Source organism: Thermobia domestica, chromosome 15, assembly GCF_964235325.1.
Source record: "Thermobia domestica chromosome 15, izTheDome1.hap1.1, whole genome shotgun sequence".
In the NCBI taxonomy this organism is placed as follows: Eukaryota; Metazoa; Arthropoda; class Insecta; order Zygentoma; family Lepismatidae; genus Thermobia; species Thermobia domestica.
In genome coordinates this window covers 89,926,206-89,941,468 of record NC_137468.1, presented here as the reverse complement: position 1 = coordinate 89,941,468, position 15,263 = coordinate 89,926,206, and the positions used below count along the sequence as shown (strand labels likewise).

Below are 15,263 nucleotides of genomic sequence, written 5' to 3'. Positions count from 1 at the left end.
TGAGAACTTTTCGACAGATTCAACGGTAAATGCACGATTGCGCCTCCTAGCAGCCTGTTGGTTTGAACTTGCTACTGCTTGATCACTGGGATTCATTCACAGACTGTCCATTCCACGTTGGATGATGGATGGCAAAGACGTAATGGTTGAGAATATACCAAAGAACTACACACGATTTGTACAACCATTTGATGTGTTTGCATTCCGACCAATCAAAGATTATGGCGGGAGATTTGTACATAGTCTGAAACTTCTTTATCCGGACGTTATGATGTACCAACGAAACAATCAAATAAAGTTCGTGCTCATGCTAATGAATCAGTTGCGATCACCGCAATACATTGGATTGTTTCAGTTTGCGTTCCAGAAGGCAGGTTACCGAACAAATTATATACCTTTTGAATCACCTGTCGAGTTTGCTTTTCGCTTTGGTTATGCGAACTGTTCCCTTGACGGATGCAACGCAGTTGCACATATAAAATGTTCATGGTGCAAAGACTTTTGCCTACATAATTTCTTCATAGAACAGAAGAACAACAGTGATCAATTTTCAGCTCTAACCTATCATTATTGTGATACTAACAAACCCGTTAGTTATTACAAAACAATGTTTTTCTGTTATTTTCAATAGAATTCAATTCGTATGTTAATATTTGTTTTGCTAATAATGTTGCACTTAACGCGTTTAAATGCAAATATATTTATTTTTTCATATAAACTTCCAAGTTGAATCTCTTGAACAGTTCTCAACCGTATAGGAATTTTATTAGCTTGTTGTAATCATCATGAATTGGTACTTCAAATGGCATGCATAGTTTCTCTGTAGGCGAGTGCTTTCTCTCAAACTTCCCTTTACAAGTGCTAAATGTTGTATCATTTAGTAAGGTTTCTTATTATGACTATCATTGTTTTAAAATAGACTTACATTGAACTGAAAGAGAAATAATAAAATCACCATTGAAAGAGCCAAAGGAAAATTTATTGCAATAACTTTTTTGTTCTGTCCTTGTTAATTGTAGTACATAATTAATGTTTCTGTTTTCTTTAGGTGAAAAATTGGTTATTACTTTGAGAATGGACGCCAGAAATCTGCCACCTGTAATGTCACGAAACACTGTTGCAGAAATTAAAGGTCGTGAGAAGCCGGATGAAGTAGTGGTAGTTTCAGGGCATTTGGACAGCTGGGACGTGGGTGAAGGAGCGATGGATGATGGTGGTGGAGCTTTTATCTCGTGGAATAGTTTAGTGATTCTGAAAAGTCTTGGATTACGTCCAAGACGAACAATGCGAGTGATTTTGTGGACAGGAGAAGAGGAAGGTTTGTGGGGAGCTCAGGCGTACGTGAAAGCTCATGCGAATGAAACGAAGAAATTTGATTTTGTGATGGAATCAGATGAAGGAACATTTACTCCATTTGGTTTGTCGTTTTCTGGTAAAACAGAAGCTGGATGTATTATCCAGGAAATACTCAAATTACTTGCTCCTATTAATGCTACACAATATGCTACGCCTGAAGATGGTGGACCAGATATTAGATTGTTAACAAATATTGGTATTCCAGGATCTAGTTTATTAAATAATAATTCTCGTTACTTTTGGTTCCATCACTCCAACGGAGACATGATGACTGTTGAGGATTCCCATTCTCTTGATTTGTGTACGGCTGTGTGGGCTGTTGTCTCATACGTTGTAGCTGATTTAAGTGTTGTACTACCAAGATAGAAATAGTCCGAATTATAATTTTCAACAGGCTCTGGGGTTTGGTGTAAGTTGGTCTTGGAAATATTAATAGGTTAACAAAATTTTTTTGAGCCGTTACTAATGAGTAAGTCACAGGGTTAAGAAAAAAAGTATTATATATATATATAAGCTTTCTAATGCATTTTGTTATTCTGTGTTTCAACTTCTATTAACAAGAAGAACAATGTCTTGCTGCTTCTTGTGATCACATACTGTAACATTCTTCTTAGACTGGAGAGTACTCATTAAATCAGCTCTTAATTTCTGCACATCAAGGACAAAACCTAGAAATCTTACTACTTTCTACGTAGTTTAAAACACAAAAAAATTAAGGTGCTATGTGATCACAAGTAGTTCAAGTTTTTCTTCTTAGAAACAGATATCGCAGAGGAAGACCACCGGATCAGTAGAAGTTGAAATGTAGAATAATAGAATAATAAAACGCACTATAAAGGTAAATTATATATATATATATATATATATATATATATGTGTGTGTGTGTGTGTGTGTGTGTGTTTTAATTATATTCTTGTATTACACTAAGACTGCATACAATCAATATGAAAAATAATACTGTAATAATGTACTTGTTCTATTTTCTATTTCTTAGACTATTGATACCAAAACATTTATGGTTAACGACGACCGTAGTTCTAATTTAATTTAATTATGGTAAATATGAAATTTATGCTGCTATTAATTAGGAAAGTAAAGTTCGTATTACGGTGCTATGATGTAGCAAAGTCACATAACATTTGAGTAGAATTCAGTGGGGACTCTTGAGGGAAATCATATTAGTAAAACTTACAATTTTATCACCACAAGCAAAGGGAAGGAAACTATCTTAGTGTCCTAATTCTTCTACACAAGAGATAGATTATTAGGTAATTTTTACAATGTGCTTCCTTCAAGAGCCGCCACTGGTAGAATTGCTTGCAGTGTATATTTTAACGTTATTTTAATAAAGCATAGTATTTTTTACAATTCTTACAAACTTTGCAAAAAAATATTGAGTTTTTGCTTAGCCAAGCATTCTGAGTGGTGAAAGCTAAAACAAAAACTAAGTAAATTATGCTGTGATAAGCTTACTTCCAGTTGAATTTAATTATATATATATATATATATATATATATATATATATATATATATATATATATATATATAATTTTTTTTGTCTGTTCCATATTAGCCATGGTATTGCAATCATAACTCGCTGTCTGACCTAGTGGCTGTGAGCACAAAACCGTGTACTTTTGAGTAATATTATTTAACTTAAGAAATCTGATATATAACTTGTTAATTAGTCTAACCAAATCATTCTTCAGAAGCAAAATATACAGCTTCTTGTATCTGTCGCACGAGCGATTATTGAATGATGCTCCTTTTCTGTACCGAGATGTTGGACTATTAAAACTAAACTAGTAGTGACATAATTGGTAATTTAGCGTATGAAACTCATTATATATATAGGGCCGTGAAGTTTTCGTTTTATTTTATCCCTGAAATCGGCGCTTTTTTTTTTTTTGTGCCCAAAATCGGTGTTATTTTTTGCGATTTAATACAGCAAGTAGGGGTTATTTGCTTTATTTTGCAATGGTTTTGAAAAGCTACTTAAAATTTAAAACGCAATTCATATCATTATCTACACACATTCTCACTTAATGGCGAATTTATAGTTTCTTCAATGTTCCTTATTTTTCAAAGGACAAAATTGTCAAGATTTTCACATTTTCTTCTTTAAGGTTTTGCCTGCTTACCGTAACTACGGAGCCCCATAGCAGAACATGCCGCGATCTGCGATGTGATCGTAGAAAATTTGCCGCGCCTGTGCAGAAAAATTGCCAGAGGAATATATATATATATATATATAGCCAACAGAAAAGTGTAAAAACATGCCTGCTATGTGTAGATGTCTTAAATGCACGGACGACTCGCATAAATATAGTTTGAACTGTTTTTTACGTCGCGTAAAGCGTATTTTTTAACAATCACAAGTGTTTCTTTTGCAGAATTCTTGCAGAAAACTTTTTAAGAACTCCTGCAGGATTTTTTTTAAGAATTCCTGCAGAAGATTTTTGACTTACAAAAGCTAATCGCAGAAAGGCAAAGAAAGTTCTGCCATCGGACTACGGAGTTGTATTCTGAAAAATATCTTTTCAGAATCAACGTTGGAAGCTGGCAAAGCTATTGCTTCAATAGCACAGGCAGCAAATTCTGTGTTCACTTTGCAGTACAAGGAGGGTTTTCTGGAGATTCACTTCTTTCCTGTTATCTACTGATTTTCTCACGCTATCTTTCAAGGATAAGTAGGCTTTATTGAGCTCTGGAGATGACAGTTTATCCAACCCGTTTACACGTTTCATTTGCTTTAAAAATGCAGGTCACACTATTTTCAAGAACACACCGAGGGTTGAACACTTGGTGTAGCAACTGGAACGCGTCTTTAGAAGAGTCAGTTTCCTGAGATCTTACAGTTTCTTCAGGAACACGAGAGCCACACTCGTGAACATTCTTGTAAGATTCTCACGTTGTGGCAAATTCGACAATGCTGAAGTCGTTAAATCGGAGAAGATTCATTCTTTAACGGAGCGGAAGACATATTTAAGGTCTTGAAGCTTGCTGACCAGAAGGTGGGCAGTGGCGTACATCAATCCTTCCAGAAATTCAATGGTCTGAACTAGATCCGAGGCATGATATTGCACAAAAATTGCTGAAGCTTTCACCACGCTCACTTCTTCCAGGCTCAGACTGAAAAGAATTCCACAGCATCTTCGATGTAAGTTGCTAAATAAGAAACAGCACGAAACTACGAATTCCATCTTGTGTGGACGGGCCTAGGAAATAACAAAGGAGGTTTTTCTTCATTCGGGTATTTCTCCTGGATTCTCCGTGTATTCAAAAATGCGGACTTCATTGTCACCACAATTTCATTCAGTTTGTCCATTTCTTTTCCCCACAGATTGGCAACTAAATTTAGTTTATGAGTCCAGCACTGCACATCAAGTAGTGATCCACCAAAAGAACTCCAAGAGACTTAATACACTTCGTCATGCAACGCGCGGAATCTAACATAATTGCAATTATATTGGCATATTGTATTTCATACTTGTTTATTGTGTCCGTAATAGACCTTGCACACGAGGTAGCATGTGCCTTTTCTGAAAAGTAGACACCCCCAAGAAAGAGACGCTTCGCTTGCAAAGATATTAATAGCGTTATCCTTAACAGTACTACAAAAACACAGCGGCCCTTCTGGTCTGTTGTTTCGTCACACAAAATAACAACCTTTTTATCCTTAACGGAAGACTTTGTTTCAGAGTTATTCTCTTCTGCCACTTCCTTCAGGTACTTCTTTCGCATTGTCTTCTTACAGGGCATATCACCAGACCCTGGAATATAAACAAATTTGAGTCGTTTTAAATTTCGATAAAAGAAAAAAAAATGTTATTTCGAACTATGTTTTAAACGGAACTTTAACCATGGCCAACATATTTTATATTCGAATTAAGTTCTGTGACAAGGTGATCTTCTCAAATATAGACAAAACAATGAAAATTTCCCTGACAGAGAAGGAAATTGGTTTCGCGATGCGAGGATGTAACTTGAAAGGGAGGAAGGAAGGACGATACCCCATTCCATTCGTTAATTCAAACCCTGATTAGACCAATTTCTCTGCATGTTCGGCAGTATGCAACCTAACGTCTTAAAAATCTGTCTTAACGACGTGGACTCTTGCATAAATGCACCAGAGGTCAGAATAACAAGGGGAAACCAGTGGTAATTTACCATTTAAATAAGGCAGAGAAGAATGAACTGTTGAGATGCTGTAAAAATTGCGACTCGACCATGGCTCGAATCAGGGTCTTCTATCCGTGCCAGTGTATTTCCCATTTGCACAAAAATGCACGTCGTTAATACAAGAAAATAGTGTAAATGTGTTCACATAAAATTACTTAACAATTTTTCAAGAAATAAAATAAAATAAAATAAAAATAAAAAATAAAAAAATACCGAACTTACCTAAACTAAAAATAAAAAATAAAAAAATACCGAACTTACCTAAACTACTTTTTAATTATGTCCACCACTTAAAAAAACAATTTAATTTTAAAATTAAATACAATATGTAGTTTTACTCTAATTATGTTTAATACCGAAAAATTATCATATATGAAATCTAGCAAACCTACTTAATTTCACTCGTTATATAAAGTTGGCTCTGTTGGTAGAGAGTTTCACATTCGAGAGATCGTCCCACCGCCGACCATTCTGACTGGGGTTTTCCAGGATTTCCCTCAGTCCTACCAGGCAAATGCCAGCATGGTTCCTAGCCAATACCTACCCAAATCCCCTCATTCTGAGCTGAATCTCATATTTCAAGTAAATAAGTAAAATACTATCATCATAATAATATAACAATTTTAATATTAAACGACTTTGCATGTGATGTTTAATGAAACCATGCCAAAGCAACTTGTTTTCAGTGTTAACTGTACCTTATCTGTCAATGCTGGTAAACTATCCAAAGTTGCGTCCGTGCCTGCTATATCTGAATTTGGAGTTTTCACCCAAACTGAATCAAGCCGTAGAATATTCGCAATATTATTTAATTCTTGAGCTTCCTCTTGATCCAGGATTTTATTATCTTGATATTCGGAATTGACTACAGCTTGTGCTGAACGTTCGGATTCTGGCGGCAGAAAGGAATCATATTTGCACGTCACATAAAAGTTATTTTTTTTTTTTTTTGTTTGTTTCACAACGTAGACAAATATTTCCCCAGGCTGGACAACGTCCCCTTTTATGCTGCATGGCACAAAATCTGCAATTAGTATTAGGTTTAGATGACGATTTTACAGAAGATAATGTTGAACTATGAAATGATGATACTGTGTCTTCATTTGGGCGAAATCTTGCAGATTAAATTGTATTTACTTCTCTATTTTCTGATGACTTATACAGCCGAAGCTGCTGTTCAGTACGTTCCGTAGCTAATGCAATCCCAGTTGCTTTGTTGAAAGTAAGGTCTCTTGTATTTAGTAACTTTCTGCGAATTGCTTCATTCGTAATGCCCGAAACAAATTGATCCCTCAAATTTTCATCTAAACAGCAGGTATATTCACAAAATGTTGACTGTTCTAGTCCAGAACAAAAGCAGAAACGGACTGGTATGGCTTCTGTCGCATGTTGTGAAACTGGTACCTTTCCGAAATTATGTTGACTTTTGCTGCATGATATTGTTTCATCACGTTCTTAATTTCTTCGTATGACAGCTGAGGGTGAATCTGGCCAGCATATGTTCCATAACTGATCGTACGCTTTAGTATCCATCGCTGTAAATAACGTTGCAATCTTACGATCGTCTGGAATTTGTGCTGCTATGCACATGTACTCAAACCGCTCCAAATACCATTGAAGGCAGTCTGTTTCCACATTGAATATTGGGAAGCTTGGAATACCGGACATAATGAAACAGCGTAAGCTTCAATAAACGACTGCGCCAATGTAGATAATCTAAACAAAATACAGAAAGTGTGTCTACACTATTACTAACAACTTGTCCACAATCATTAACACACCTTTGCTGAAGTATCACTTTTATTCTATACCTTTCGTAGGTATACTTCTATCATATGAAATATCCGAAGTGATCTTTACCGGATATACATCACATTGCCTATAGCTAATAGATATTCAATAGTCTTCAATCATACATATATTAATTACATCCACATAATCTAGATTTTCTTTCAATTTAAACAATGCACATACTATTTCCCCAAAAACCGCTACATGACGGTATTTGTACAATTTCACGCACTTTTTGCCCATACTATATCACAACATTGACAAAACTGTTTAAGAGGCCTTGCTGATTTTTACACTTTTTCGTAAATATTTCGAAAATTAATAAAATGACAGCAAGCTACATAGACAAACTATTTTACGAAACTTGCATCATCACAATACTTGCACGATCCATTGTTTGGACGTGTGTTGTCGCTTTTTGGGTTTTGCAACGGTGATCCTGCTGTGGGCAGGATATGTCGCAGAAACAGTGGAGAATGATAACTCACATCCTCTTACAACAATTTGAAAAAATACAACTCACCTGGAAAGAATCCTTTCATCCACGATCGAATGTTGCTGTCGTTCAGTTTCTCAAAAGAAATGTTTGCTATGTAATCCTTGTCATCTTTCAGTTTTTTTGTGGTTTCTAAACCTTCAACGACAAGTTTGCTTTTTTTTTCCTCGGCTATTTTTTTTTTAATTTTTTATTTTGATTATGTTTTTCGCTTTTAGTATGCATGATTAATGAATCCTTACTTTCCCATGTTATTTTGCAGTTGCAGTGCTTACAAAATAATGTAGTTCTATCGGAAGCATATAGACCTTCTGAAGCAAATTCGCGCGCACGATCAAACACATTTGCTGATGGTTTAGGCGTATTCGTGCCTCTCCTTCGTGGAACTCAGGAAAACTAAATGGTAATAGAGTCGATAGATTCTACTTTAATTCAAGGTCACTGCTCTTCTGCTACACGTTTGATCATCGGGGAACAGTGAACCGAACAAATCGTGGAATTTACCTCAGGGGCTAATTTTCACTAAGCAACCTGTCTAAAAGTAACAGGATTGACGGTTCTCTGTGAATCACATTTTGTTGCAAAGGAAACTTGTGTTATTTTATTAGTATTACCGACCAACATGGTGATTTCGCGAATCTATCGCTTTATGTATGCATTTCGGTGTTATTTTGAAAAAGTACCAAATTCACGTTATTTCGCGATTTAAAAACACCAAAAACGGCCTTCTATTATATATTTAGGTATACCTATATACTTTGCCCTTTTCAAGTTTTCGATGTTATCGTTAAAACGAAAACTTCACATCCCTCTATATATATATTCTGTCACGAAAAAATAGCACCACTTTAAAAAAAAAAAAAAACTTATATTGTTAATGCTAGCACTATTTTACATATCTCGTTGGTCGCAGACTGTTCAACTTATCTTTTAATACTTCCCTAGTGTTTGTGTTGTACTACTATAGTATATATATGAACATTAAATGAAAACACTTAGTTTTATACATTAAGGGACCTTACAATCCAGAAATTAAATTTAATGTATATTTTTTATTACAACAGTATTTGTGCAAAGATTATCGCTAAATGGCAGGTAAGTTATTGAAAGTAAACGGAAAAAGAAAATTGTTTACATTACATATTTATGACACTCCAGTATTTTGTTAGACTGACACGGGCAGCTCTTAATGCTGCAAACCAACGGAACATGATGTTCACAAGTGTTTCGCAAAGTATAATATCCAGTTCGAGGTGCCAGATTGGAACCAGTTCCTCAGTGAAATGTCCCATAGACTGATATATCTTTCCATGTACCTTTTGTGACATAATATGCCACAAATTCTAAATAGGGTTCATATTCGGAGAATTTGGTGGCCACCACAATCTTTGGGAACGCATATTTGAAAGCCAGTGTGCTACACTCCGTGTTCTGTGACATGGCGTGTTGTCGTCTTGGAAAATAAATCCACTCAGATTAGTAGCTGAGAAATAGTTAGCAGATGGTCGTATTAGCTTTCAGTTTAGAATGTCAATGTAATGCCGCATTAACTTGTTTATTACAGATTTTCATTCATCCCACTTCCTTTGATCATACCGACATCATCACACTTTCATCAAATTTCCTTCTTTTGGATACGGACTTGGGCTTCAGACTTCCTCCCTTACTCATCCACAATTTCATTTCACTGTCATTTCCAACAGTCATAAACTTCTCCTCATTAAATGAAATTACGTGTCGTCACTGTTCATCACTCCATGCACCGTATCTGCTCAGGAACGCTCTTCTAGCATGTATATGTTTATCACTTAAAAGTGAGTTCTTTCTTAGAGTTTTCTTATGTAACCCTTTTTCATTCAATACTACATAAGAGTCATCCGGCTTGTGTAGTAACCTGCATATAGCCGCTGCAATTTGCCTGGAGCTGGGAGCTTTGTCTGATAGAGCCAAAGAAAAAACCTCTCGATCTATTCCCGTAGTTGTTTTCATTTTCTGTCACACCGTTCTCATTGAAAAGATACAGTATGTTCTTCTTGCTTCTGTATTATTCTACCTAAGATAGCATGATGTATACCTAGAATTTTGGCGATTTGTCTATTTGAGTAGCCCTCACTTCGCAGTGTCAGAATTTGTCCTTGTTTACGAAGGCTTTTGTCACACACTGTTCTCATATTTTCAAGGGAATGATGAGATTCTTCAAAGCCTTATAATGTACGTAAAGCACTTTCGTCTACAACATAAACAAAGCAAACACTCAATAATACAGAGTTTTCATTAAAAACGCTCGAGAAAGAAAACAAACAAGCATTTCAAGTCTCCACCACGGTCGTATTAAGTACAGAAATACCAAACGGAGAGCATTTGAACTACTGTAACAAACAAAATACTGTTGTGATCCTCCCCAAACTTAAAGGTTGTTGGAAATACCAGACAGATACCAGTATGTCATGGAATATATATATAACGTAAATAATGTTCCTTTCTAATTAATTTTTGGTCTATATTTCTAGTACGTTCCACATAGTCTTAGGGCTGAAAGCGCTTCTGTGTGCAAGTCGTTGTACAGAATGATTATGGAATATATTCTTGCATATATAGGGAAGAAAAACAGCTTAGGTTTGCCCCGTAGCTCCCTACTTTTTTGTAATGGCGCTTGCTCAAAATTACTTATAAATCTAAAATTTTATAGTTTGTGAATTAATCCATACAAAAACACAGTGTTTGCTCTGGATCATTGGAAATAAATGCCAAATTAAATTTAAAGATAAATAAATTATGTATTTGGTCCCCGTGTGGAAAAACTGTTATAAATAACAAAAAAAAAAAAAAAAAGTTTTGCAGTCAACTACAAATAACGTGAAAACTATCAGAGATATGAAGAAAGACTCCAAAACAAACATAAAAGACCTTTCAAACAGTGTCAAAATCATTGTTCTATCTTAAAAACTAAACAAGATGTACTTCGTTTGGTGCAAAACGTACCGGCTCCTGACCTGATAAGATTCCACATGCCGACAATGAGTCAAGTTTCAAACACAAGTTATGTATCTTCCTATGCTTCTATGTCACATTTTCATCAAGATACTGAAAGAAATAAAATGTTTTACCTACCTTGTATTTTATTCAGTAGTGTTATTATGACGCAACCTGTTGGTCGGATAGTTTTGTTAGCTCTATGACACAATATGTGTGTCGGCTTAGTTGTTCTGAATCTTTGGGAGAAAATGTATGGTAACTGTCAGATACGTGGTCGATCCAGAGTTGTATAAGACAGGTCAGTGGTAGTAACATCAGAAAACATTTTATGATTTTTAAAAATCATTCTTCTGATGCAATTCATTACATCTTAGTATTCCTATCCATATTAAAATCAGAAACTTGAACACGTGAAACTCTTTTAATTCTACAGTGCAGTTAACGAAAGCTGGCTTCTAACAGGTGTTATATACGAAACGAAAGGGAAGATAGTTCGCCAATCACAGCACTATTCTTTCACGCTATTTCTAGGCAACCAAGGCTACTGGTCGTATTGTTGACGGTAGTTGAGGGTTGAATCTTCTGCCAATAGTTGTTTCTGTTGGGAAATAGTTCATTTCCCACTGATCTAGTGGCTAGCACGTGCGCATCTTTTCTACATGAGGTTCCAGGTGAGATGTAGGTTGAAGGCATTATGGTGGTTTAGATTCCACCTTAAACTCGTCCATGTCTTAGTCTCGCTGTTGGAAAAAGACGCTAAACTTCAAGAAAGAAAAAAAAATCTCTTAACAAGAGTTGTATAGAATTACAGCAAACGTTTCTGTTATCGTTGGAATACAAAGTAGAAACTGTCGTTGGAATGGAATACAAAGTAGAAACTGGATCCAATTGGCTAAGGATAGACGTCAATGGAGGGCTTTTGTGAACGCGACATTGAACCTCCGGGTTCCATAGGCCATAGAGTTAGTTAGTTAGTTAATTTCTGTTGTGATGATAGAATACTGTTGTTTATGTTAACCGAAGAAAAAAATCGATTGAACTTAACGTACTAGAAAATGAAATAATGGAAGTTTTGTATAAGAGTTATTGTGGGTTCTTTTCTACTAAGTTTTTATTCTTTACGAAATCAGACTGTTTTTTGTAAATTACTATGCTCTCTGTACTCTATACATGAATACAACTTTTATATACATATCTACTATTGATTTTCTACCAGGGTTACTGGCTGTGATTCTGTTCTTTTACTGTTTGTATATATATATGTTAATGCGATTTTAATCTCTAATTTTGATTGTTTGCAAATTTTATAGTTTATTAATGAAAGGAAAAGGGGTGTTTCAATATTTGATGGTAATTTCAGTATTTGTTAAAAATTTGTAAGTATTTTTGTTGTATATTTTAATAAAAAATTATATAAGTGTATTTTTTTATTAATTAATATGATATTAATTACTGACGTAAGTGAAGAGGGTGTTGCCACTCAATTTTACATTTTTTATGTATAATCTTAAAAAATACAAAAACAAGATCAATAAAATAATCCCGAAGAAAAGTAACAGCTGTGTTAATATTTAAAAATCGTTTCAAAGTCTTCGTAAGCCAGTCAGTCCGGACGGAATAGGTCGGATATATAAAATGAGGACTTAAAGTGATTTGTGAAAATCGGCTCTTAATTGAAAAATAAAATGACAAAGTTATTTGATTGTAATTTTTCAAAAGAAAGAGAAAATTGATATTACACAAACATCAAAATTTTAGGTTGGTAGACAACAAAAGTAAAAGAGTAAAAAAAATCTTTAAGTAATCATATACGCAACAAAATAATTCAGTTTTAGTCACGTTAACACATACAAATTGCATAAGAAACTCTCGAGGGTCGCCGTCTCAAGAAATTGCGATTTTCTACTTTTTTTTCGTTTATTAAATAGAACTTTCTTTTCGAAACGCTTTCTTTGTCATATTTTTATACATGAATAGAGGAAACACGTGATAGTTGGAAAGAGTACGTAAAAATGAACTTTAACGTAATAACGAACTTTAAAATAACGTAATAAACCGTTTTGATAACTACGAAATCTAAAGGGAAAGATAACAATAAGATTTTCAATGTGTATGGGGAACCCATAAAAGAATTCTTTGATATGCAGTATCCCGGGTTGAATTTCTAATGGGAGAGCCTTCAGATTTAGACATATTACAATAATTCTGAGTCCAAATTACACTATAGGTCTACGTCTCATGTAGCCACGGTGCTGAAAGAGGCGTTAAAGTTCAAGTCTGCCAAGAAATCAAAAAATTCTCAATGGTAAACCCAATGGAATTATTCGCTTCGTAGATAACAGCTTTGATACTAGGGAATGAGGAAGATCTAGGGACTCTATTGATATGACTCACTACAGGAAAAGTGTCAGATTAATATAAATGAAACAAAAAGTAAACTAATGATGTGTACTTGGAATGAAACAGAAAGGGCTCAGGTTCGATTAGATTGAAAGCTCCTAGCTCAAGTTAAGAATTTAGATATCTCAGCAGTCACATTATCACTGACGAGAGAAAAAAAGAAACAACATTCGAAATAAACTGAAGCTAAAAAAGCTTCCCGATTAAATAAATAATAAAAAAAAGTCTACTGACATCTAAATCTATGCCTCTCTAGATTAAAAAAAAAATCAGTTTATAAAAAGTTCTGTCAGGAGCACTGCTGATTATGGCTTAAGAAACTGAATTTAGAACCGTTTCTAAGTATGATGGCATTCAGGAGTCCCTCATGCACCCCGTACAGGGTCGATGGATTTAGTAATTTTGTCTGATGTATACCTAGGTAAGTATCATTTTTTTTTCATTCCTCTGTAAAATAAAGTATACCCAACAATCTTGTGAAAAAGATAGCATGTATTCTATTACAGGATAGATATAACACATTTTTTTTAAAAAAATTGTGTGGTACGAAACCGATTTTCAGTGTATTGTCACCTCTGCTTTCCCTTCGATAGTCAATTGAGGAATTGCTATATTGAACTTTGATTTTCTGTTATATTGAAACTTGTGAAGTAACTGAAATACCTTATTCTTCTGAAAGAGTATTAAAAACAGACTAATAAAATTCTGAGTTTCATTATTTTCTTCTATTTTTATATGGATTTGATTTTCGGTTATATTTGTAAATAATGAAATATAGGAATTGAAAAAAAAAAAAAAAAAAAGAAAGAAAGAAAGAAATGAAATCTTTAAATTTTACGTCCCACGGTTATGCCGGTTAGGTTAAAGGAGACGAATATAGGAAACAGTATTAAGGTTTAGTAAGTAGACTCATCATGGTAGACAAAGAACGCAAAGAGTAAGGTGTGCTTAACAAATATTGCAACAATAAGCTGTCGAAATTTTTGTAGTCTCCAATGTTTTCGGACAATTCTAGAGTCCATTAACAGAATGTGCTTTCATGGAAAGGGTAGGGTATGGGTTACGGTTATATTGCTAGAGTTTTACTTCAAAATTTAAGTATTAGAAGAGCTTCGAAGGAGCTTATTTATACAATACTTGTAAGTCATCCCAATAAGACGTCATGGCTTTTACAAAATATTTTAAAAGAGTTGATAGTTCTTTCAAGTTTTTCATATAGCAATTGTTTGCGTATAATCTATGTTAATATTGATTTTCACTGTAACATCACTTAGATTAAGAGCTTTTGTATGGCTAGAGCAGTTTTTGGTGAATGTTCCCGCTCTGCTGGGAGTAAATTGATTCGATTAAATACCTTAATAATTGTTCGAATCTAATTTCGAAAGGAGTCAAGGCATTTCTTTTAATCGATAGCCCTCTTTGCTATATATATATATATATATATATATATATATATATATATATATATATATATAGAAACAGGGTGCAAAATTTCTGGTCGCCATTGGCGACTAGAAATTTAGAGCTGGCGGCAAGTGTTCAGTAGAAATGGTTTCTGCCTAAACTCACAGCTGCACAGTTTCTGTTTCGTAAGAAAATTTGTCACTGCATGAGAGAAAACACTGAATATGAAATCTTCACAACGTTGTAATTCGGCCCCCTTGAAATTTTGTGCCCTGATGTGATCTCTTTCTTTGTCAAACCAAAGGCCGTGGGGAAGGGGGGAAACCTCTCATAATTTGTACGTGAGAGGTACTGGTGATCATCATTTTTAGATTGCGCCCATGAAATTTTGCGCCCTGAATATATAAGTTATAAAATATCGATTTGGAAAGTGACACAAGACGTTATGGAATCTTAAAAGAGACTTATGACTGGGGTCTTCGTGATCATATGATTTAGACTCTTGACTGTTGTATCAGTGTGCGTAACTTATGCCAAAGCGGCTTTATGTGTGCTTTCAGGCTCATGGAATTAAAGAGAAAATTTTCGTAACATCTGAGAATGTTGGACAAACAGGATTTTCGTCATTTTTGTTCCTTCACTTTATGCGATTCTCAC

At 34.7% G+C, this 15,263-nt stretch overlaps 1 protein-coding gene across 1 annotated transcript in view; it reads left to right on the top strand.

Annotated features, from left to right (window-relative positions):
* LOC145671133 (carboxypeptidase Q-like) overlaps window positions 1-12,224 on the top strand; it is a 39,320-nt gene extending 27,096 nt beyond the window's left edge. The window contains exon 4 of the mRNA XM_081739932.1: window positions 1,049-12,224. Within this exon, the coding sequence (XP_081596058.1) occupies window positions 1,049-1,722 (674 nt within the window). The 3' untranslated portion in view covers window positions 1,723-12,224. The remainder of the gene's footprint in view (window positions 1-1,048) is intronic.
* Window positions 12,225-15,263: the final 3,039 nt, after the last annotated feature.